The sequence below is a fragment of the Zalophus californianus genome, chromosome 11 (assembly GCF_009762305.2).
Source record: "Zalophus californianus isolate mZalCal1 chromosome 11, mZalCal1.pri.v2, whole genome shotgun sequence".
In the NCBI taxonomy this organism is placed as follows: Eukaryota; Metazoa; Chordata; class Mammalia; order Carnivora; family Otariidae; genus Zalophus; species Zalophus californianus.
The window spans coordinates 75,308,436-75,331,871 of record NC_045605.1 but is presented as its reverse complement, the minus strand read 5'-3'; the positions used below and the strand labels follow the sequence as shown (position 1 = coordinate 75,331,871).

Genomic DNA, 23,436 nt, shown 5'->3' with positions numbered 1-23,436 from the left:
CTTTTTTGATGGGGTCTCGGGCTCAGGGAGGCCTGGGCTGGGGGCGGCGGAGCAGGCGGGCGGTGGCGAGGCTGGTGCCCTGGCACTGGGGCCGCGCGTACTTGAGGAACATGGCGGCGTGGATGGGCGCTGGGCCTAGGAGCACGGCGAGAGCCATGCATGGCTCGAGCGGGCGCAGCTCTGCGGGACTGTAAAGCGAGGGCTCGAAGCTGGAGCCCTCCTCGTCGAGCAAGCGGTGTGCCAGGCTCAGCACCACAGCTGCGCGCCAACCGGGCTCCCATCCTGTGGCCTCGGCCTCCAGCAGAGACAGCTCCCGAAAGTAGGTGGCAAATAGCATCACCTCGGGAAGGACGCACTCTTCCATTTTGCAGGCCAAGAACAGGCAGGCCACGCCCAGCAGCTGCAGGTGGTGTAGGCACACTCGACCGGCGCGCAGGTAGGAATCCAGTAGGTGCACCGTCAGGTAGAGCATGTCGCCCGCCAGGCCCAGGTACTCCTGCACCTGGATCAGCCAGTCCACCACTAGCGTGCGCATCTCTGGCGTCACGGTTGGGAGCAGGGCCCTCCGGGCAACGCGAGGCACACCATGACTTCGGCGAAGATGTCCCCAGCATACTCGCGTTCTCCCTCCAGCCCCAGAGCGCTCAGAGCCTCTGCCAGCCCCGGCGGCTCACACAGCCCAGGGGGCCTCTCCTGGCTGCCCTCGGGGATGCTGTCGGGGTCTGGGGCGCTGGGAGAGCTGGGGGAAGGCGGCGGTGGGACTCAGCATTCTCCACGCTGGCGTCCGGACACCAAGCTGTGATTTTTCTTTTCTTTTAGCCTATTAAAGTGATGGATTACATTAAATGATTTTTCATTGTTGAACCAGCACTGCCTACTTGGTATAAATCTCAATTATATTGTATAATTCTTTTATACATTGTTGGATTCAATTTTATTTTTTCAATTTCAATTTCAATTCAATAATGTTTTTTGAAGATTTCTGCATCTATGATCATGAGATTGGTCTGTAACTTTCTGTTTTTGTAATATCTTTCTACGGTTTTGATAATAAGGTAATGTTGATCTTTTTTTAAATTTTTTTGTTATGTTAATCACCATACATTACATCATTAGTTCTTCATTTAGTGTTCCATGATTCATTGTTTGTGCATAACACCCAGTGCTCCATGCAGAATGTGCCCTCTTTAATACCCATCACCAGGCTAACCCATCCCCCCACCCCCCTCCCCTCTAGAACCCTCAGTTTGTTTTTCAGAGTCCATTGTCTCTTAGGGTTCATCTCCCCCTCCGACTTACTCCCCTTCATTCTTCTCCTCCTATCTTCTTTTTCTTTTTTCTTAACATATGTTGCATTATTTGTTTCAGAAGTACAGATCTGTGATTCAAATATCTTGCACAATTCACAGCGCTCACCATAGCACATGCCCTAGCCAATGTCTATCACCCAGCCACCCCATCCCTCCCACCCCCAACCACTCCAGCAACACTCAGTTTATTTCCTGAGATTAAGAATTCCTCATATCAGTGAGCTCATAGGATATATGTCTTTCTCTGATTAACTTATTTCACTCAGAATAACACCCTCCAGTTCCATCCAAGTCATTGCAAATGGCAAGATCTCATTCCTTTTGATGGCTGCATAATATTTCATTGTGTATATATACCACCTCTTCTTTATCCATTCATCTGTGGATGGACATCTTGGCTCTTTCCACAGTTTGGCTATTGTGGACATTGCTGCTATAAATATTGGGGTGCACGTACACCTTCGGATCCCTACATTTGTATCTTTGGGGTAAATACCCAGTAGTGCAATTGGATCATAGGGTAGCTCTATTTTCAACTGTTTGAGGAACCTCCATACTGTTTTCCAGAGTGGCTGTACCAGCTTGAATTCCCACCAACAGTGTAGGAGGGTTCCCCTTTCTCCACATCCCCGCCAACATCTGTCGTTTCCTGACTTGTTAATTTTAGCAATTCTGACTGGTGTGAGGTGGTATCTCATTGAGGTTTTGATTTGGATTTCCCTGATGCCGAGTGATGTGGAGCACTTTTTCATGTGTCTACTGGCCATTTGGATGTCTTCTTTGGAAAAATGTCTGTTCATGTCTTCTGCCCATTTCTTCACTGGATTATTTGTTCTCTGGGTGTTGAGTTTGCTAAGTTCTTTATAGATTTTGGATACTATCCCTTTATCTGATATGTCATTTGCAAATATTTTCTCCCATTCTGTCGGTTGTCCTTTGGTTTTGTGGACTGTTTGTTTTGCTGGGCAAAAGCTTTTTATCTTGATGAAATCCCAATAGTTCATTTTTGCCCTGGCTTCCCTTCCTTTGGCGATGTTTCTAGGAAGAAGTTGCTGTGGCTGAGGTCAAAGAGGTTGCTGTCTGTGTTCTCCTGTAGGATTTTGATGGACTCCTGTCTCACGTTTAGGTCTTTCAACCATTTGGAGTCTATTTTTGTGTGTGGTGTAAGGAAATGGTCCAGTTTCATTCTTCTGCATGTGGCTGTCCAATTTTCCCAACACCATTTGTGGAAGAGACTGTCTTTTTTTCCATTGGACATTCTGTCCTGCTTTGTCAAAGATGAGTTGACCATAGAGCTGAGGGTCCATTTCTGGGCTCTCGATTCTGTTCCACTGATCTATGTGTCTGTTTTTGTGTCAGTACCATAGTGTCTTGATGATGACAGCTTTGTAATAGAGCTGGAAGTCCGGAATTGTGATGCCGCCAGCTTTGCTTTTCTTTTTCAATATTCCTCTGGCTATTCGGGGTCTCTTCTGGTCCCATACAAATTTTAGGATTATTTGTTCCATTTCTTTGAAAAAAGTGGATGGTATTTTGATGGAGATTGCACTGAATGTGTAGATTGCTCTAGGGAGCATTGACATCTTCACAATGTTTGTTCTTCCAAAACATGGGCATGGAACGTTTTTCCATTTCTTTGTGTCTTCTTCAATTTCTTTCATGAGTATTTTATACTTTTCTGAGTACAGATCATTTGCCTCTTTGGTTAAATTTATTCCTAGGTATCTTATGGTTTTGGGTGCAATTGTAAATGGGATCGACTCCTTGATTTATCTCTCCTCTGTCTTGTTGTTGGTGTATAGGAATGCCACTGATTTCTGTGCATTGATTTTATATCCTGCTGCTTTATTGAATTCCTGTCTGAGTTCTAGCACTTTTGGGGTGGAGTCTTTTGGGTTTTCCACATACAGTATCATATCATCTGCAAAGAGTGAGAGTTTGACTTCCTCTTTGCCGATTTGGATGCCTTTGATTTCTTTTTGTTGTCTGATTGCTGTGGCTAGGACTTCTAATACTATGTTGAATAGCAGTGGTGATAGTGGACATCCCTGCCGTGTTCCTGACCTTAGGGGAAAAGCTCTCAGCTTTTCCCCATTGAGAATGATATTTGCTGTAGGTTTTTCATAGATGGCTTTTATGATATTGAGGTATGTGCCCTCTATCCCTATACTCTGAAGAGTTTTGATCAAGAAAGGATGCTGTACTTTGTCCAATGCTTTCTCTGCATTTATTGAGAGGATCATATGATTCTTGTTCTTTCTTTTGTTAATGTATTGTATCACGTTGATTGATTTGCGGATGCAGAACCAGCCTTGTAGCCCAGGGATAAATCCCACTTGGTCCTGGTGAATAATCCTTTTAATGTACTGTTGGATCCTATTGGCTAGTAGTTTGGTGAGAATTTTTGCATCCATGTTCATCAAGGATATGGGTCTGTAATTCTCCTTTTTGATGGGGTCTTTGTCTGGTTTTGGGATCAAGGTAATGGTGGCCTCATAAAATGAATTTGGAAGTTTTCCTTCCATTTCTATTTTTTGGAACAGTTTCAGGAGAATAGGTATTAATTCTTCTTGAAATGTTTGGTAGAATTCCCCTGGGAAGCCATCTGGCCCTGGGCTTTTGTTTGTTGGGAGATTTCTGATGACTGCTTCAATTTCCTTAGTGGTTATAGGTCTGTTCAGGTTTTCTATTTCTTCCTGGTTCCGTTTTGGTAGTTGATACATCCCTAGGAATGTACCCATTTCTTCCAGGTTATCTAATTGCCTTGCATAGAGTTGCTCATAATATGTTCTCAGAATTGTTTGTATTTCTTTGCTGTCGGTTGTGATCTCTCCTCTTTCATTCATGATTTTGTTGATTTGGGTCATTTCTCTTTTCTTTTTGATAAGTCTGGCCCGGGGTTTATCAATCTTGTTAATTCTTTCAAAGAACCAGCTCCTAGCTTCGTTGATCTGTTCTACTGTTCTTTTGGTTTCTATTTCATTGATTTCTGCTCTGATCTTTATTATTTCTCTTCTCCTTCTGGGTTTAGGCTTTATTTGCTGTTCTTTCTCCAGCTCTCTAGGTGTAGGGTTAAGTTGTGTATTTGAGACCTTTCTTGTTTTTGAGAAAGCTGTGTATTGCTATATACTTTCCTCTCAGGACTGCCTTTGCTGTATCCCAAAGATTTTGAACAGTTGTGTTTTCATTTTCATTGGTTTCCATAAATTTTTTTAAATTCTTCTTTAATTTCCTGGTGGACCCATTCATTCTTTAGTAGGATGCTCTTTAGCCTCCATGTATTTGAGTTCCTTCCAACTTTCCTCTTGTGATTGAGTTCTAGTTTCAAAGCACTGTGGTCTGAAAATATGCAGGGAACAGTCCCAAACTTTTGGTACCGGTTGAGACCTGATTTGTGACCTAGGATGTGATCAATTCTGGAGAATGTTCCATGGGCACTAGAGAAGAATGTGTATTCGTTGCTTTCTGGATGGAATGTTCTGAATATGTCTGTGAAGTCCATTTGGTCCAGCATGTCATTTAAAGTCTTTATTTCCTTGTTGATCTTTTGCTTAGATGATCTGTCCATTTCAGTCAGGGGGGTATTAAAGTCCCCCACTATTATTGTATTGTTGTCAATGTGTTTCTTCACTTTTGTTATTAATTGCTTTATATAATTGGCTGCTCCCATGTTAGGGGCATAGATATTTACAATTGTTAGATCTTCTTGTGGGATAGACCCTTTAGGTAGGATATAGTGTCCTTCTTCATCTCTTATTACAGTCTTTGCTTTAAAATCTAATTTGTCTGATATAAGGATTGCCACCCCAGCTTTCTTTTGGTGTCCATTTGCATGGTAAACGGTTTGCCACCCCCTCACTTTCAATCTGGGGGTGTCTTTGGGTCTAAAATGAGTCTCTTGCAGATAGCATATGGATGGGTCTTGTTTTTTAATCCAATTTGATAGCCTGTGTCTTTTGACTGGGGCATTGAACCCATTTACATTCAGGGTAACTATTGAAAGGTATGAATTTAGTGCCATCGTATTGCCTGTAAGGTGACTGTTACTGTATATTGCCTCTGTTCCTTTCTGATCTGTGCTGCTTTTAGGCTCTCTGCTTAGAGGACCCCTTTCAATATTTCTTGGAGGGCTGGTTTCGTGTTTGGAAATTCCTTTTTGTTTGTCCTGGAAGCTTTTTATCTCTCCTTCAATTTTCAGTGAGAGCCTAGCTGGATATAGTATCCTTGGCTGCATATTTTTCTCGTTTAGTGCTCTGAAGATCTCATGCCAGTCCTTTCTGGCCTGCCAGGTCTCTGTGGATAGGTCTGTTGCCAATCTAATATTTCTACCATTGTAGGTTACATATCTCTTCTCCTGAGCTGCTTTCAGGATTTTCTCTTTGCCTCTGAGACTCGTAAGTTTTACTATTAGATGTCGGGGTGTTGACCTATTTTTATTGTTTTGAGAGGCATTCTCTGTGCCTCCTGGATTTTGATGCCTGTTTCCTTCCTCACATTAGGGAAGTTCTCTGCTATTATTTGCTCCAATATACCTTCTGCCCCTCTCTTTCTTCTTCTTCTGGGATCCCAATTATTCTAATGTTGTTTCGTCTTATCGTATCGCTTATGTCTTGAATTCTGCCCTCGTGATCTTGTAGTTATTTCTCTTTTTCTCAGCCTCTTTATTTTCCAACATTTGGTCTTCTATATCGCTGATTCTCTCTTCTGCCTCATTTATCCTAGCAGTTCGTGCCCCCATTTTTGATTGCACCTCATTAATAGCCTTTTTGATTTCGACTTGGTTAGATTTTAGTTCTTTTATTTCTCCAGAAAGGGTTTCTCTAATAACTTCCATGCTTTTTTCAAGCCCAGCTAGTATCTTTAAAGTCCTGATTCTGAACTCTAGGTCCGACATCGTACTAATGTCCGTATTGAATAGGTCCCTGGCTGATGGTACTATCTCTTGTTATTTTTGCTGAGGTGATTTTTTTCGTCTTGTCATTTTGTCCAGAGAAGAATGGATGAATGAGAGAACAAAATGCTAACAGGTTAACAACGTCCCCAGCAAATATACTCTATACAAAGCAGAAAAGACCTGAAACCAGGGGGGAAAAAAGGGAAAGAAAGAAAAAAGAAAGAGAAAAGAAAGAACAAAAAAACAAAAAGATAAAAACAAAAACAGAACAATACAAAAAAAAAAAAAAACCTGAATATGATCAAATATGGTCAGGCTAGTGCATAGATCACTGCCACACACTAGATTTGGGGCGTATTTTTGTCTGTTAGAAGAAAGTGCCTCCTAAAACTTTAAAGGAAGAAAGTCTTATATATGTACAAAATAAGGGTTGATTCAATGAAGGGATGGAAGATGACTATAAAGATGAGAATTATAAAAGATTTTATAAAAGGAATTGATACGATAAGAAGTTGTTTGAAAAAAGAAAGAAGAAGATTTAAAAAAAGAAAAAGGGAGAGAATGTGATCAGACAGGAGACTAGAACAAAGCCATACACTAGTGATTTAGGGTATATTTTGATCTGTTAGAAGAAACTGTATCTCAAAATTTTAAAGAGAGAACAACTTATATATATATGCCAAAAATAAGAGTAACTCCTCTGAAGGGATAAAATGACTCTAAAAATGAAAAATAAAAAATGTTTTTTTAAAAAAAGGAATTGATAAGATGTTGGTTGAAAAAGGGAAAAAGAAAAATTCAAAAAAAAAAACAGTTAAAAAAATTAACTTTGAAAAACTAAGGAATCATGGTAAGAAAAAGCCATGAATTCTATGTGCAGTATTCCCCTAGCGCTGGAGTTCTCCCGTTCTCTTTGATCGGTAAACTTGGTCTTGGCTTGCTAGCTGTTCGTGCTGATCTTCTGGGGGAGGGGCCAGTTGCCGTGGTTCCCAAATGTCTTTGCTGGAGGCGGAATTGCCCCGCCCTTGTCAGTCTGGGCTAAGCAATATGCTTAGGTTTGCTCTCAGGAGCTTTTGTTCCCTGCAAGCTCTGGTACCACTCTGGAGGACCAGGGTGAAAATGGTGGCCTCCCAAACTCCACTCGGAGGAGCTGAGAACTCCAGGCCCCGCTCCTCAGTGCGCCCCCAGCGAAAAGCAGTCACTCCCGTCTCCCCAGTCTCCGGCTGCACTCTGTGCTCACCCGGCCTGTGACCGAGCGTTTCTATCTCTGGCACTTGACCCCGTGTGGAGTCTCCAAACCCAGCAGATCCTTGCGGTGCGCTCCCGCGCTGCTCCTCCCCAGGGAGGAAGGGGAGTCTCCCCAGCTCTGCCACTTGTTGGGTCCCTGCTAGAGGAGCAGTGGCCCGACTGGGCCGCGGATCACAGTTTATGGCAACCCCGAGCTGAGAGCCCGCGCCTCGGCTCCATCTCTGCAGTCGGCTTCCCTGCTTGGATACCTGGGAGCTCTGCTGCACTCAGGCACCCCTGGTCTTTCTGTGACCCCGAGTGTCCTGAGGCCACACTGTCCCGCGAGGGTTCCACCCCCCGCTTGGCCACTGGAGCGATGTCCCTCAGTGGAGCCGGCTTCTAAAAGTTCCGATTTTGTGCTCTGCGGCTCTATCACTTGCCAGAAGCGGCCGACGGAGGCCCCCTCCCCCGCCATCTATCCTCCCGAATATCGCCTCGGATTCACTTCTCCACACGTCCTACCTTCCAGTAAGTGGTCACTTCTCTGTTCAGAGAGTTGTTGCTACTCTCTTCTTCGATCTCCTGTTGAGTTCATAGGTGTTCGGAATGGTTTGATCCCTATTCAGCTGAATTCCTGAGACCAGACAAAATCCAGGTCTCCTACTCCTCTGCCATCTTGCTCCGCCCCCTCAAGGTAATGTTGATCTTATAGAATGAGTTAGAAATATTTTCTCTGCTTCAATCCTCTGGAATATATGGTGCAGAATTGATGTAATTTCTTTCTTAAATTGGTGTAATTTCTTTCTTAAATGTGAACCCATTTGGGCCTGATAATTTGTTTTGGAAGATTATTATTGATTCAATTTTAAAACATATGTAGGTTTATTCAGATAGTCTGCTGCTTCTTATGTGAGTTGTGGCAAATATTGTATTTCAAAGAATTTTTCCATTTCATCTAGGTTATCAAATTTGTGGGCATAAAGTTCCTCATAAAATTCCTTTATTATCCTTTTTAATGTCCATAGGATTTGTAGTAATGTCCCTTCTTTCATTTGTGATACTAGCAATTTAGGTCCTTTCTCTTTTTTGTTAGCCTCTCTAAAGGCTTATCAATTTTAATGATCTTTCTAAAGAGTCTGCTTTGGATTTTATTGATTTCCTCTACTGATTTTCTATTTTCAATTTCACCGATTGCTACTCAAATTCTTAATATTTCTTTTTTTATGCTTACTTTAGTCTTGGTCATCTTTTTCTAGCTTCCTAAGGTAGAACCTTATATTATTGATTATACATCTTTATTCTTTTCTACTATATGCATTCATTACTATACGTTTCCCTCCAAGCACAGCTTTCACTACATACCACAAGTTTCAATAAGCTTTTTTTTGATAAGCTGTGTTTTCATTTTCATTTCATTCAAAATATTTTTAAACCTCTTGAAATTTCTTCTTTGACCCACATGTTATTTAGAAAGGTGTTGTTTAATCTCCACATTTATTTTGGGATTTTCCTGCTAGCTTTCTGTTACTGATTTCTAGTTTAATTCTATTGTGGTTTCAGAGCAGACATTATTTGATTCAATTCTTTTGAATTTGTTAAGGTGTATTTTATGACCCAGAATGTGGTCTCAGTAAATCTCCCTTGTGAGTTTGAGAAAAATGTGTATTCTACTCTTGTTGGGTGAAACAGTCTGTAGATGTCAATTATACCCTGGTCATGATGATGTTATTTATTTTAACTTTGTCTTTACTCATTTTCTGCCTACTGGAGTTTGCTCCTTTTTATTGTTAACTTTTTGAGAAACTGCCAAACTCTGTTCTAAAATGATTGCACTATCTTACATCTTCGCCAGCAATGTAAGAGAATTACAGCTTCTTCACATCCTCACCAACACTTGATATGTATTTCTAATTTTAGCCATTCTAATGTGTTGTGGTAGTATCTCACTGTTTTTGATTTGCATCTCCCTTCTTTGATGATCAGTGTCTTTTAATGCATTTTCCTAGCTCAGAGTTACAAGTATTAATATCTAGGTATTTCTAGAAATCAACCACTCAACCTGCAAAGCCGGCAACATCTATGCTTCTCAAGGCCATCCCAGCTATGCCACTTGACTGAAAATCAGGTATATCTTTAATTATCAACCAGCCATAATCCCATTCTCATTTAACTTTCAGGTACCAATACCCTTGGTGCAGGCCAGTCATTGGTAGGGGAGGTAGGGGACTTATGTATGAAGACTTCCAAAGGGCTGTTAAAATCCAAGAAGATGAAGATACAGACTTAATAATGGCTACCACTATAGGACACTCACCACATCTAAGGTGCTGTGCTGGATATTTTACATGCATCATCATAATCTACCAAGGTAGGCATTACAATCCCCATTTTACAGATGAAGAAACTGGCTATCACAGATCCAACAAACTGATATCCTTATGAATTAATAGAGAATGGCAACAGGCAAGGTGAGCCTATCCAGGGGTCCTAAAGGCCCAAACCAGTGCTTCTCAAACTTGATCACCGCAGGATCTCATTGCAGTAGAGATTCTTATTCAGCAGTTCTGTTGAGGGCAGAGTGCAGATTCTGCATTTTCAAAGATCTCCCTAGTGATACAGATCCTACTGGCTCCTTACCACATTTTGAGTAGCAAGGGCCTGTCTTTACCTCTTCACAAAGTCCAGCCAGGCAGGGTGTCAACAGTTGGTGTGCTTGGACGCAGCCCACTGTAAGTAAAAAAAAAAAAAAGGAAGCAGTACTGCTTTCTCCTCCTGAAAACTGATATAAAACAGCTGTAAAGTAGGAGCCAGGTGGGTACCTGTTTGTCACTTAATATATCACATAAGATAGATAACAGCTGTCCACCACTAGAGCCAGAGGCTAGAGCAGATGATAATACTGAGAGAGAACAATGGAAGAGAAATGACCCAGGCTCAGCTACACAATTGTTTCCACCAATGGGCCACTGTTACATAAGGATACACACAAATCTTCCTCACCTGGGGAAGAAGATAAACCTTTTAAAGGTGTGAATGAAGAAGGAAGGAAGCCCTGAGAATGGGATTTTAAAATGGATGGTGATTGAGATTTTAATAGCCAGGCTGATCTACAAACATACACGGACACGTGAAAAAGTTCTTAATCCCAGTGGAAAAAAAGATAGTTGTTGTACGGGTAAAAGAATAACAAGAGTGCCATGGTTCCACATAGTCAAGGGGTAACAGTTGAACAAAGTCTATGTGAGCATAATGCTGAGACAGTATAATGGTTTAAGTCAGGGAGAGAGACTCTAACTTGCATAAAAAATTATCCTTTGGAGGATCAACAGTAAGGTGGCTAGTCTGGTGGCAGGAAGGCCAATTAACAGGCTATCGCTCGTGTTCTCAAAAAGTGATCCCCAAACCAGCAGCATCAGGATTACTACAAACTGGTTAGAAATGCAATTTTTTTTGGACTATCCTTAGACTCATTGAATCAGATGTCTGCAGTTGGAACCCAACAATCTATGTTTTAATGATTCTGATACATACTAAAGTCTGAGAACCACTGGGCTGGGCTATGAAATGGTCCCAATAGGAAATGAAAAGCAGTTGTACTAAGATAAAGGCAGTGAGGAAGGAGAGAAATACTTTCAGAGATGTTTTGGAGATAAAAACGACTAGACTCATGACCTAGGAGACACTGAATATTCTCCTTAATGTCTTTAACAGACTGGGTGAATGATATCATTGATAAAAATGTACATCACTGGAAAAAGAACAGTGGGGTCAGGGGACTAAGATAGAAAATGAGCTCAGTTTCAGTTATGACATGTTTGGGGAGCCTGTAGGACATCCACATAAAGATGCCCAGTGGGTGGCTTAATAAATGAGTCTGCAGCTCCAGAGAAAAGATTGTGGGTGATGACAGAAATTCAGGAGTCACCAACATATGGGAGAGAGTAAACTACACAGGAGTATATAATATAGCCTTGAGCAGAGGTTTTCAACTTTTCTTCTGCTAGGACAGATGATGAATGGCGTTCATAGGAGACACACTCCCAGGAGTATACTCAGATCATAATGGAAACCAAACATACACACATATGAACAGAAGTCGTTGACCAAATAAAGCAAAGCATTCCCAATGCTGTTTTTATAGGTATTTTTAAAAGCACTGTAAAAGTAAATGGTCACTAAAATTATCTATTTGATAATCTCAAAACATCATTTTTTGGGGAAAAATTATGGATGACTAATCTAACATAAAAACTATGTAAAATTATATTTTAAAAATGAAATCCAGATCTCTATGAGTTATAAAAGAAAGCATATACTAATAAAGAAAAGTAACTCATAATTAAAAAGTGTAGCACATATTTATATTTATTCATGATGTTAATATAAATAATATTGCACATGTCATTTGGCTGATCACATTGCCTTTGATTTGGAATTTGTAACTAGACTGTATTCTCATTTCTATGCTATGCAGAGAAAGATGCACATGCATGCTTTCTTCACCTCCCTCCATCATTAAAAATGTATCCGTGGGTAAAATCAAGGAAACAAACTATAAACAACAAACTATAAATCCCCAGTTTACAAATGATATCTCAAAATTGCTTTAACTATCAATGACATGTCAATAACCATAGTTCACAGATGTTTTCAGCAAATATAAAATAGGCTATGAATTATAAGCAATTCACTTCCAGCTAGCTCAAATTCCTCCTTTCCCCACAGAAACAAGCATGCACTATTGAAATGCAAATGAGTTAGTGTGACATCCTTATAATAGTAACTCTGAGGTGAGTCAATTTAAAAAAGTAAATCATTTGCAAGTGCTTGTAACTTAATGCTTTATGAATAAGTGAGTGGTTTTGACGTATGTCCTGATTGATTCTGACACTGTAATGTGTCATACCACTGAGGTCAAGAAGTACTAGGCTCGAAAGATGATTGTAGCGAAAGCACAGAGAAAGGATGTGGACAAATAAAGACCATCAATATTTGAACACCTAAAGAGGACTAGAGGAGAAGTGAACTGGGAGGGAGGAGGAGAAAAGAAATAAAAGGGTGTCACAGAAGCCAAGAGAAGTGAAACACGCAAGGAATGAGTGGTCAGTAGTGTCAATATCCTGTTGACAGAGTAAATAAAATTAGAGGTGGCAATGATGGAGTCACAACCACCATGAGGCTGCACTGATTAGTGGTCAGTGATAGAGAGCACAGGCTCCAGGGCCAAACTGCCTGCCATATATGAGCTTTGTAGCTTTTGCAATATTCATGATCCCTTTTGGAACTTATATTCCAGTGAGATAGACAACAGAAAATACATGACAGATAAACAAGCAACGGACACACAAGTGGATCTTTCAATGCCAGGAGAAATGCTATGAAACAAATATAAAACCTCCTGCCTTTAAGGAGCTTATGTTCTAGGCAGAGTTAAACAAAATGTAGTAGGTAAAATGTGAACTGGAAGTTGATGTTAAATGGTTCCTGAGTGACATAACGAGGACACAGAAGTGCAGAAGATGGACTGACCATGTGCCTAGGCTGAGGTGGTGAGGGAAAGGGCTTTAGCCAAATCTTAAAGAAGGGCTAGCAGTAGATAATTATGGAGGAAAGGAAAGAATTTCTGAGATGGAGGCAAAATTGAAAGGCCTGTCGGGTACACTATGCATTCCCATTTGGCTGAAAGGGCGGGTTTAGGTAGGAAAAACAGTGGCAGACAAGGGGGTAAATTAAATTGGGGTCAGAGAGTCAAAAACCTTGCATGGCAAACTAAGGAAATTTATGATACCCTGAAGGCAGCAGAGAAACATTTAAGGTTTTTGAAATAAAAAAAAAAAACAAGGTATTTAAAGATACCACTTTAAAAAGGAAAACACACACTTAAAAGAGACAGTAAATTTTCAACACCCAAGAGCACTTTATACCAAAGCTCTGCCTCACTGACAGCAGAAATTTTAACACACACACTCGAAGAAAACTCTTGAAATCCGCTTCATGTTGTCCTACAGAATCAACTGATTATGAACAGTTTTATCAATAATTTTTCTAAAAAGATCAATGCACGGAGACTTAATTTGTTCCATTTTCTCTATTGCACCATTAATGCAATTTCCCTCCTGTCATTCTATCACTATCTAAAAACCATAGAAGAGCTAATAGAGGCACAGTTCCCAGAACTGTGGACAGCCAGATGTAAAGGAATCCAAAAATGCCCTCCTTGTTTTCCAAAAGAGAATCCACATGATACAATACCAAATCCACTGCAGAGGACCTTGTTTGAGGAAGAGAGTGCACAATTACATTTGCACTAAGAGTTTTTTGGATATAGTTCTCGTTAGTAAGGGTAAAAATCCACTCCCAGCACAAAGGGTATTGAGGTGGGGGTGGGGAGTTCACATTATTCATGAGGTTTTTGTTTTTGTCTGAAACAGTGAAGTTTACAGTCTAGTCATGAAATTGATGCTTATGTGACATTAGACTTTCTTAGAAAGAAGACAGGTAAAGACTCGAGATTACAGGTAAGTTGGAAACAACTTATCTTTTATCTTCCCTTCTAACTAAACATTACAGCCACATGAACAACTCCATTAAATACTTTTCTGTTATCTAGGGCCTTGATTATGCCACTCTAAATTCATTTTTCCTACCTAGGAGGATTTCAGTCTTCCAAGAACTATTCACAAGTGTGATTATTATACTCTTCTTCAACTGCTGTGCATTTCAGAGGCTTTCGTTTTAACCAGGGTACAGCAAAAAAATCTCTTTGGGCTAACAATGACTGGACACATAAATCAATGAAGTCCTCTTACATCTAGCTCAATTTTTAGTTCAAAACAAACACAGACTACATAACTGTTGACAGCAGCTCAGACAACCAAACACTGCAGGTTTTCTCAAAAAGTCCCACTTTCAATTAGCCCTAAATCATAGTTCATATAAAGCACATTCTACACTTGTTAAAACCATTTTTTCAATAAGGTTACCATAATAACTACAGAATCTAGAAATTAGAGGAGGCTTTCTGAAGCCAGCTAGTTTAGACAACTGGTTTATCTATGGTCAATATTACAAAGCAGGTGTAATTATACAAATCTAAAAATGTTCTGAAATGGATTTTCTCCATCCCCTGACTGGAAATGCCCTCCCTTAATTCAAGATGGAAAATGGCCTCTATTGGGCACCATATCCGACTGTGTATTAATTAAGTCATATATTATCTCAACCTGAAAAATGCAACAATGAGGTAAGGGTTATTCTCATTGCATTATACATAAGGAAAGTCGTATGCCAGGAGGATTAAAAATTCCTGTAAATTCAGCAGAAGATTCAAACCCAAGTCTCTTCCACCTAAGCGTGTGTTCCTTCCCTTACATCATGCTGCTTTTCTTCCGTGTTTTGTCTCCATGTGTCCCCTCCCCATCCCGTTCCCTCTCCCATCCCTGAGAAGGGAAGAAAGAGTCTCACACAAAAACTCAATCACTATGACAGACTTTCAGGCATCTAACAGATAAACTGATAATTATACAAAACTAAAAGTACCCACAAACAAATTTCTAAGATTACTGGTTAAATGCATGTACTTACATCAGCCCTTTCCTGAAATCCAATGAAGTTCTATTTACATTTTTGAGTTTTTAAAAATTGTATACCTATAAGAGCAATAAGAATGCTAGGAAAGCAAAATTTAGGAAGCTGGAAAGCAGATGAAGGAGTGATGACTGACTTTTCAGATTTGAAAAAGTTGAATCCCACTCAGTAAGAAAAGCCAAGAAACAATTTATTTTGCATCACAGAACCCAAAAGGCTCAGGAATTGGCAACAGCAGCAGGTAAAGGTGGGCTGAAGGTCTCCTTAAGAAGTAGGTAGATACCCAGATTGTCTTCTCTATCATTCTGTTACATGACTGCCCCTCCACCAATTTAGGAGAACATGGGACACTTACGCTCTATACCGAGGAACACCATTCACAACCAAGTGCAAGTTCAATACTGAAATCAGGGGAAATAAGTGAAAATTTACAGAGCAAACAGAATGCTGAAATCTATGCTTAGCTTCCCTGGGCAGGAGCTCTGAGGAGTATTTTCTAAGGAAACCAACTAAAAATAAAATAAAGATACTGACAATCAAGTTTTTACCAAAAGAATGGCCCAGATCATTTTATATTGAATTCCACTGTCAACCACCACATCCCCATTTGCAGAGAACTTCCAAATAGTGTCTTTTTATCCAGCTCTTAAGTAGGAAGAAAGAGCCAGGTTCAAACATGTGGGGGAAGCTTCTATTATAAATGACAGAAGCCAAAGCAAATCAATAAACGGAAGCAATGAGGAAGTACAATTACTCCATTAAGAGAAGAACACTTCAAATAAACCATCATTAATGTCTTCAGAGAAAAAACACTATTGCATTCATGAAACAAAAACAATACACTATGAAAAAACATAGAAGAAGTGATCTTGGAGTACAAAAAGGACAGCAGAAATGAAAAGCTCAGCAAAAAGGTGGAAGACAAAGTAGCAGAAATCCTCAGACATCAGACGAAAATGATAAATACATGGAAATAGGAAAGAAAATAAGGAAACTGGACAACTAAGGAGTCCAGCATCAAAACAACAGGAAAGCCAGAAAGAGAGGACCAAAGGAGTAGGAGTAGGGGACAAGGCAGTGAAGACAATCCAAGGACACTTGAAAGCTACAAATATCTAGATTGGAAAGGTCCACCGAGTGCCCAGCAGAATAAAGGAGAACTGTACCCCTGTCATCATGAAACTTAAAACGGGACTTCAAAACAAAGGATAAAAAATCAGAAAGGCATTGGATTTCTGAAATTCCATAACAGAACCTAAAAGACAATAGAGCAATTCCCCCAAAATTCTGAGGCAAAAAAATTTTACAACCTAAAATACAATGCCTTTTCAAATTATCAGGCAAGGGTGAAGGTAAAATGATTTACTAGACATATACCTTAACTTATTATATGCCAATTTTCCAAGCATCAACTCACTTACCCAAAAAAAGACAGTTTTCAGAGAAACAAGGTCTCAGAAGTTTTTCTCCAGTGTACCCTTTCTCATATAAGTAATGGAAAAATGTGTTCCATCAAGCCAGAGCAATAAACCAAGAAAGAGTGTGAATGATTAACAGGAACAGGGGCTGCCATTCCAGAAAGATGCAAAGGGGATCCCCAGAATCATGGTGAAGAGAGATTCCCAGGACATATGCTACATGGCAAGCCTAGAAATCAACCAACCTTTGGGGGAAATTTATTCAAGAACATGAAAGTGTTAATGTCTTTAGGAGTATTTATACAACTGGTATGAGTTTGGGGCTAAATTATGATAAATCCATAATAAATTGCACAATAAAATCTATCAACTTGGGTGCTTGGGTGGCTCAGTTGGTTAAGCATCTGCCTTCGGCTCCGGTCATGATCCCAAAGTCCTGGGATCAAGCCCCACATCTGGTTCTCTGCTCAATGGGGAACCTGCTTCTCCCTCTCCCTCTGTCTGTAGCTCTACTGCTTGTGCTGTCAAATAAATAAAAATCTTAAAATCTATGAACTCAATGATTACTAATGACAGGGGAACAAAGATCTGTGCAAGAAAAGAAACCAAGTATACTTGTTCATTCATTCATTAGTAGCATGCACAGAGTCATCGTAACATGAACACAGAATACTCATCTAACAAAAAGATGTGTGGTGAGGTGTATTTAAGACAGCCGAATCCCCATCTTATATGGTTGGAAGTCAATAAAAAATGTCAAAATTGGAAATATGAAGAAGTAGCAAAGAAACATGCTATTTAGAGATATGGATGAAAACACCAAAAGAATCTGTTAAAAGCACTGAAAGTGGTTGCCTCATAATGATGTAATATATGGTGATTAACATAATAAAAAAATTAAAAAAAAAAAAAGCACTGAAAGTGGTTGCCTCTAGGGATAGGAAATGCGGAAATTTTTCAAAGGGATTAATCATCTTTATAAAGCCTTCTAGAACCATTTGGCTTTTTAAACTACATGTATGTATAAATTTCACAGAAATACAAATTAATTTTTGAGTGTCCATTAATAGATTTTTTTCACTGAAGGCAGCAAAGTATGAGGGTTAAAAGTTAGTAGACTGCTTGGGTTGTAATCCTAGCTCTTTCATTTGTAACTTTTTGACCTTAGGAAAATTGCTTTAAAAAAAAAAAAATCTCTGCCTCAGTTTCCTATTTCATAAATGAGGGTTATAATACTTCCCTCAAAGAGTTTTTTGAGGATTAAATACATGCAATTTGAACAGTGCCTAGCTCAATGCATGTTTATAATTATTTTTATTTGTGCAAATATAATACTTGGGGGTATTCTGTATCAGTCTAAACAATACAAGGAATAAAACTAGAACAGTATGTCATTTCATTTCATTCCAATTCCATATTACATTTATTGGCCCAAAATTATAATTTAAAAAACTCTAAGAACCAATGAACTAACATTCTAAGTAGCAAGTGATTTATTAGGCAATCACTTTGTTAAATGAAAATAGTTGATTAGTATGGTCACTTCTTCAATGTCTATTCAATAAGGTATAGAAGGTTCTTTAATATTACATCCACTTAAAGAATATTTACAGCCCTTAATATTCTAACCTTCCTCTACTTAGCAATTTGAGAAATTGATGGAAAGTATTACTATGTCTTCTAAGGGAAAATGAATTAACTTTCATTTATAATTCTCCCTTTACCAAAAAGAAATTATTTTAAAAGCTGTCTTCATATTTTCTGAGCACTGACTAATCTTTTAGTATTTTTAGGGCCAATATACATGTGAGTTAAAATTCATTCATCTGAAGTATGTCAAGAAAAAGGGAAAGGATCCTCACAATAGCCCTCAAGACAGAATATCATTTTCCCTCATGTAGATGAGGACTCTCTATCTGCTGCATATTTATTAAGCTGTTGGGTTACCAGCTAGAAACAGACAATTCTCCAGCAACTTAAAATACTTCTCTTCACTGAGCTGCAGTTTGGTGTGAGATGTCAAAGGATGAAATGTGCATGCATAAGTGGTCAACTGAAGATGAATGTTTTATATGGTTTTTGTCCCAAACTGCCAGAGACAGTGCTAAAAATGAACTACACATTAAAAAAAAAAAAACTCCCAAACAATCCAATTTAAAAAATGGGCAGACACCTGAATAGATATTTTCCCAAAGAAGACATACAGATGGTCAGTAGCACAGGAAAAGATGCTTGACATCACTCATCATCAGAGAAATGCAAATCAAACCCACAATGAGAAATCCTTTCACATCTGTCAGAATGGCTAGTACCAAAAAGACGAGCAGTAACAAGTGTTAGCAAGGATGTGGAAAAAAGGGAACTCTTGTGCACTGCTGGGGGGAAGGTAAACTGGTGCAGTCACCGTGGAAAACAGTACAGAAGTTCCTCAAAAATTTAAAAATAGGGCTACCATACAATCCAGCAATTCCACTTCTGGGTATTTATCTGAAGAAAACAAAAATATAAAAAGATACATGCATCTCTTAAGTTCACTGAAGTATTATCTATAATAGCCAAGATATGGAAGCAACCTAAGTGTCCATCAACAGATGAATAAAGACACACACACACACACACACACACACACACACACACACACACACACACACAGAGTGGAATATTACTCAGCCATAAAAACAATGAAACCTTGCCATTTGTGACAACACAGATGGACCTGGGGATATCATGCTAAGTGAAATAAGTGAAAGACAAATACTATATGATTCACTCACATGTGTTATGTTAAAAACAAATGAAAAAAACAGAAACAGAATCATTAACACAGAGAACAAACTAGTGTTTGTCAGAGAGGAGAGGTGCAGGGGTATGGGCAAAATGGATGAAGGGGATTACAAGGTAAAAACTTCCAGTTATAAAACAAGTCAAAGGGACAAGTAAAGGACAGTATAGGGAATAGTCAGTCAATAATATGGTGACAGATGGTAATTAAACTTATCATGATTTCATAATGTATATAAATGTTAAATGACTACTTATGCATCTGAAACTAATATGTTATATTTCAACTATACTTTGATTTTAAAAAACTGAAATACATCAGAATGCTCCAAGTAGTAATGAGCCATATTTGAATATCCATGGTGCCAGCCACATACTCGTGGGTTCCTACAGCTGTATAAAGGGACCCCAAATGAAGACATTCTCATGATATTGAAGCAGCCTCATGGACAGTCATCTTTCTGTTTCTCGAGGCAGTCTACAATTCTGCTTGTCAAATCTAATTACGAGCAAAAAAACCAGAAATCTATCACTTGTCTAGTACCTTGTTAACATGTCCCCAATGAGCCAATGTGAAATGAATGCAATAGAGAAGTCCATTTGAAAAAAAACAAACAAAAACAAAACAGGGAGAAATTGTCAATGGTGCTCCATCAAGGTCTGGGTGTCAGAAAGAATACTATGATAGAACTAAGTATTTCCAGATGAATATATAACATGCCAGTCTCGCTAAAATTAAATTTATTCACAGGTGATAGTGTTTTCTAATACTTACAGACTACTTGGGTACTGCTTGCTAAAAACATTTTGGGAAGTTGTACATCAGCTCTTAATCTACATGAAGTGTATGGAGTTAAGAGTCAGATTGTGCAACTGAAAATTAAGAAGAGCATTTTACTTTCTTTTTTTACTTTCATCTCACGTGGAGAAATCCTAGTTCCTCATCTGCAGCATTTAACTCAATCATGGCAGTTGTTAGAGTGTAACAAGAAAAAAAGTTCCACTCACAGTGTAGTAGTATTATACATCTAGGAAGAAAACTGGGAGAAATATTGTAGACTGTAGGTGATTCCTTCCGCCAGTCTCCTTCACTTCAAACATTTTTTGCCATAAAATGAGTTTGAGATGGAGGATGGAAATCTATTATTACCTAAAACAGTCTCCATTACTCCTTTATGCATCTAATTGCAATGGTATTTTACTGAATGTAGTTTTGATGTTGAAAGATATTTATACCTGGTTGTCTTTATTATGGCTCCAAAACATAAAACCTTCAAGAAGAAACCTCAATCTCTTCCGATTCTGCAGGAAAACCTGCCTGCGTTGGACTCCCTGAATTTAACAGCTCTTCCTTCTGCTATCTTGTCCATCTCAATAAACAGCGCTTTCCTTTTGGCTCTCACCAAAAGCCTTGGGAGCATCAGTTTTAGCACTTCATTGTCTCTCATACACTCAATTCATCAATACATCCTTTTGGATCTAATTGCCCAAATTAAGCCCTTTCAATACCTCCAGTGCTACAACCATAGCCCATCATCATCTCCCATATGAACTCCAGCAATATGCTCCTATCTGGTATCCCTGTATCCACTTTTGCCTCCTGGTGGTCTAAAAAGCTCACAGAAGCACAAGTAATCTTTTTAAAAAGACAAATCGAATCATGCACTACCCTTTTTAGAAAAACACTAATGAAAAAAAAAAAAAAGAAAAACACTAATGACCCCCCTTTATACATGGAATAAAATCCAAAGCACGTATCTTACCAAAATTTGCAAGTGCCTAGTGATCTGGCCCTCAATCCTCTGAATGTATCTGCTACCATTCTTCTTGGATCACTTGCTCCAACCCCCCTAGGTTTACCTGCAGCTCCTTCAAGACCTCCGCCCTCTGGGATTTCACACTAGCTGTTCCCTCTGCCTGGAACAGTCTTCTCAGATACCTATGTGACTTGCCTCCCCACTAGTTCAAGTCCTTCTCAGATATCACCATCAGTTTATATCAAAGAACATGCTCCCTCTATCTTCAACTTTAGTTTCTTACCCTGCTTTATTTTTTTCTTCTTAGTACCCAACACTAAATTGAAGGCAGATCATATACTTATTTGCTTATTTGTATTGCCTAATTCTCCAGCTTCAGGAAATCTTAGTTTCCTGCTACACCCACCATATCTAGAACAAATTCTGTCACTCAATAAGGATCTGTTGACTAAATGAACTGAGAAACTACACTGATCTGCACTTCATGAGAAATTTAAAGAATTTGATGGTAATTTTGATCATACATAAATCGCATCACAGAATTTATTGCCTACATATGGCTCCACTCTGAAGCACAAACTTTCTCATTCCATCTCTACACAACCCATGAGGTAACAAAATTGATTCACAAAGAATAATTGTGATGGTTAATTTTATATGTCAACTTAACTGCACCAGGAGGTGCCCAGATATATGGTCAAACATTATGCTGGTATTTCTGTGCAAATGTGTTTGGCTGATAATAATGTTTAAGTCAATAGATTGCATAAAAGAAGATCACAGGCCATAATGTGGGTGGGCCTCGTCTAATCAAGTAAAGACCTGTATAAAACAAAATACTGATCCTCCCTCAAGTAAGAGGGAATTCTCCTAACAACCTTCACACTGGAACATTGGTTCTTCCCGACAGATGGCTTTCAAACTAAGACACTATCAGCTCTTTCTGATTCTACAACAGCTTTCAGCCTTTGGGCTTCAACTAGGAGACTGGTGCTATAGATTTTGGACATGGCCAGCCCCCAAAATCATGTAAGCCAATTCCTTATAATAAATCACTTTTTAAAATGTGTGTGTGTGTGTGTGTGTGTGTGCATGTGCATGTCCCCTACTGGTTCTCTAGAGAACTCTAATACAGTAAGGAACTTTACCAAGAACACATTGCCAATAAACTACAGAAAAAGAAATTCAACAAAGTTCTGTTTCCAAAGTCTACACTTTAATAAACACCACTCATGGGATATAACAAGGAAACAAATTTCATTCTTCCCCTGACTCTAAAGAAAGATTTTTCCCTTGTCCCTGAAGTCTTTGTCAAGTCCCATAAATTTTTCCCTTACTCTTAGATAAGAAAAAGTCCTGTGAACAACTGTCCAGCACCAGACATTAATGCAGACTCCAAAATGGCTTCAACATCTGGTCACTGCTGCTGTCTGTTGTGGTTGGGCACTTAAGTGGGAGAAAGGAACGTATTCCCTTCTCTTTCCCCCAGGTGGCTATTTTTTTGTTCTCCTGCCAGGATCAGGTTGACAGAGGATACTAAGAGAACAGGGCATGTATTTGATGGCAGGTACAGTTACCACTTAAAGTAGGGATCTCCAGTGGCCTATGCAGAGTTATGGACTCCCTCAAGGGTACTCCCCTCGTACCACTGCCATGGATGGGTCCTGTCTTTCAGGTGGCCACTATAGCTTCAACTCCTGTTTCTCTTCTAATCCCCTTACACTCTCACTGTTCCATTGCCACTTCCTTGCAACTTTCTTAGCAAAAAAACTTAAAATGGGTCCAGCCTAGCATATTGGCCATGGGAAGACACTCATTCTCTTCCAGCTCCTTTTCAAAGAGTGCTGTTACTTCCCATCACAGCTGCAAGTTCACATTTGCTTTGACTCCAGAAACAGTTCACCAGCTTGTCTTTTCAATACTCTAGGTTCCCTGAGGGTGGGACTCAGATTCTAGTTCATTGTGTAACCAAACTTCACAACACAAATATCAGCATCTTCAAGTGATCTAGTAATGGGGCTCCAGGCTTGATAAAAGAGAAGGCACAAGCCCATCTAGAAGTAAAGAGGTTCACAGGACAGATTTCTCCAAAAAAAAATTCTCCTTAAGAAATCCTAACCACACTCTCTTAAACTTTCCATATCCTTGAAGTAAGTGAGGAATTCAAGAGTCCTGAAACTGGCTCCAAAATATCTACTTAGAAGTATTCACTTAGTGGTCTGGCATCTCACTTTGAAATTGTACACTGACTGTATATCTGGGGGCCACACTGGAAAATGAAGAGTCCCATTCCAACATCTTCTTATAGTATACACTCTGGGTCCCTCTCCCACATCTCCTTGGGCCCTACCATTTTATCACATACCTGTTCGATTTCCTACTTCCAGTATCTGCATCTCTGAGCCTGAGAGGAAGGTGACAGTAGACGAGTGCTGGAAATTAATTTTCCCTGGAGCAGCCAT

The 23,436-nt window shown here is 39.4% G+C and overlaps 2 protein-coding genes across 4 annotated transcripts in view; both read right to left on the bottom strand.

The window, feature by feature from the left end:
• NELL1 (neural EGFL like 1) overlaps positions 1 to 23,436 on the bottom strand; it is an 821,645-nt gene that overhangs the window by 278,995 nt on the left and 519,214 nt on the right. The gene's annotated exons all lie outside the window — the stretch shown is intronic.
• LOC113914343 (cyclin-P-like) lies at positions 23 to 23,436 on the bottom strand. The gene is given in 5 exon segments (XM_035722807.1): positions 23 to 567; positions 570 to 739; positions 15,374 to 15,419; positions 20,727 to 20,825; positions 23,340 to 23,436. Coding segments are annotated over 5 exon segments (957 nt in total).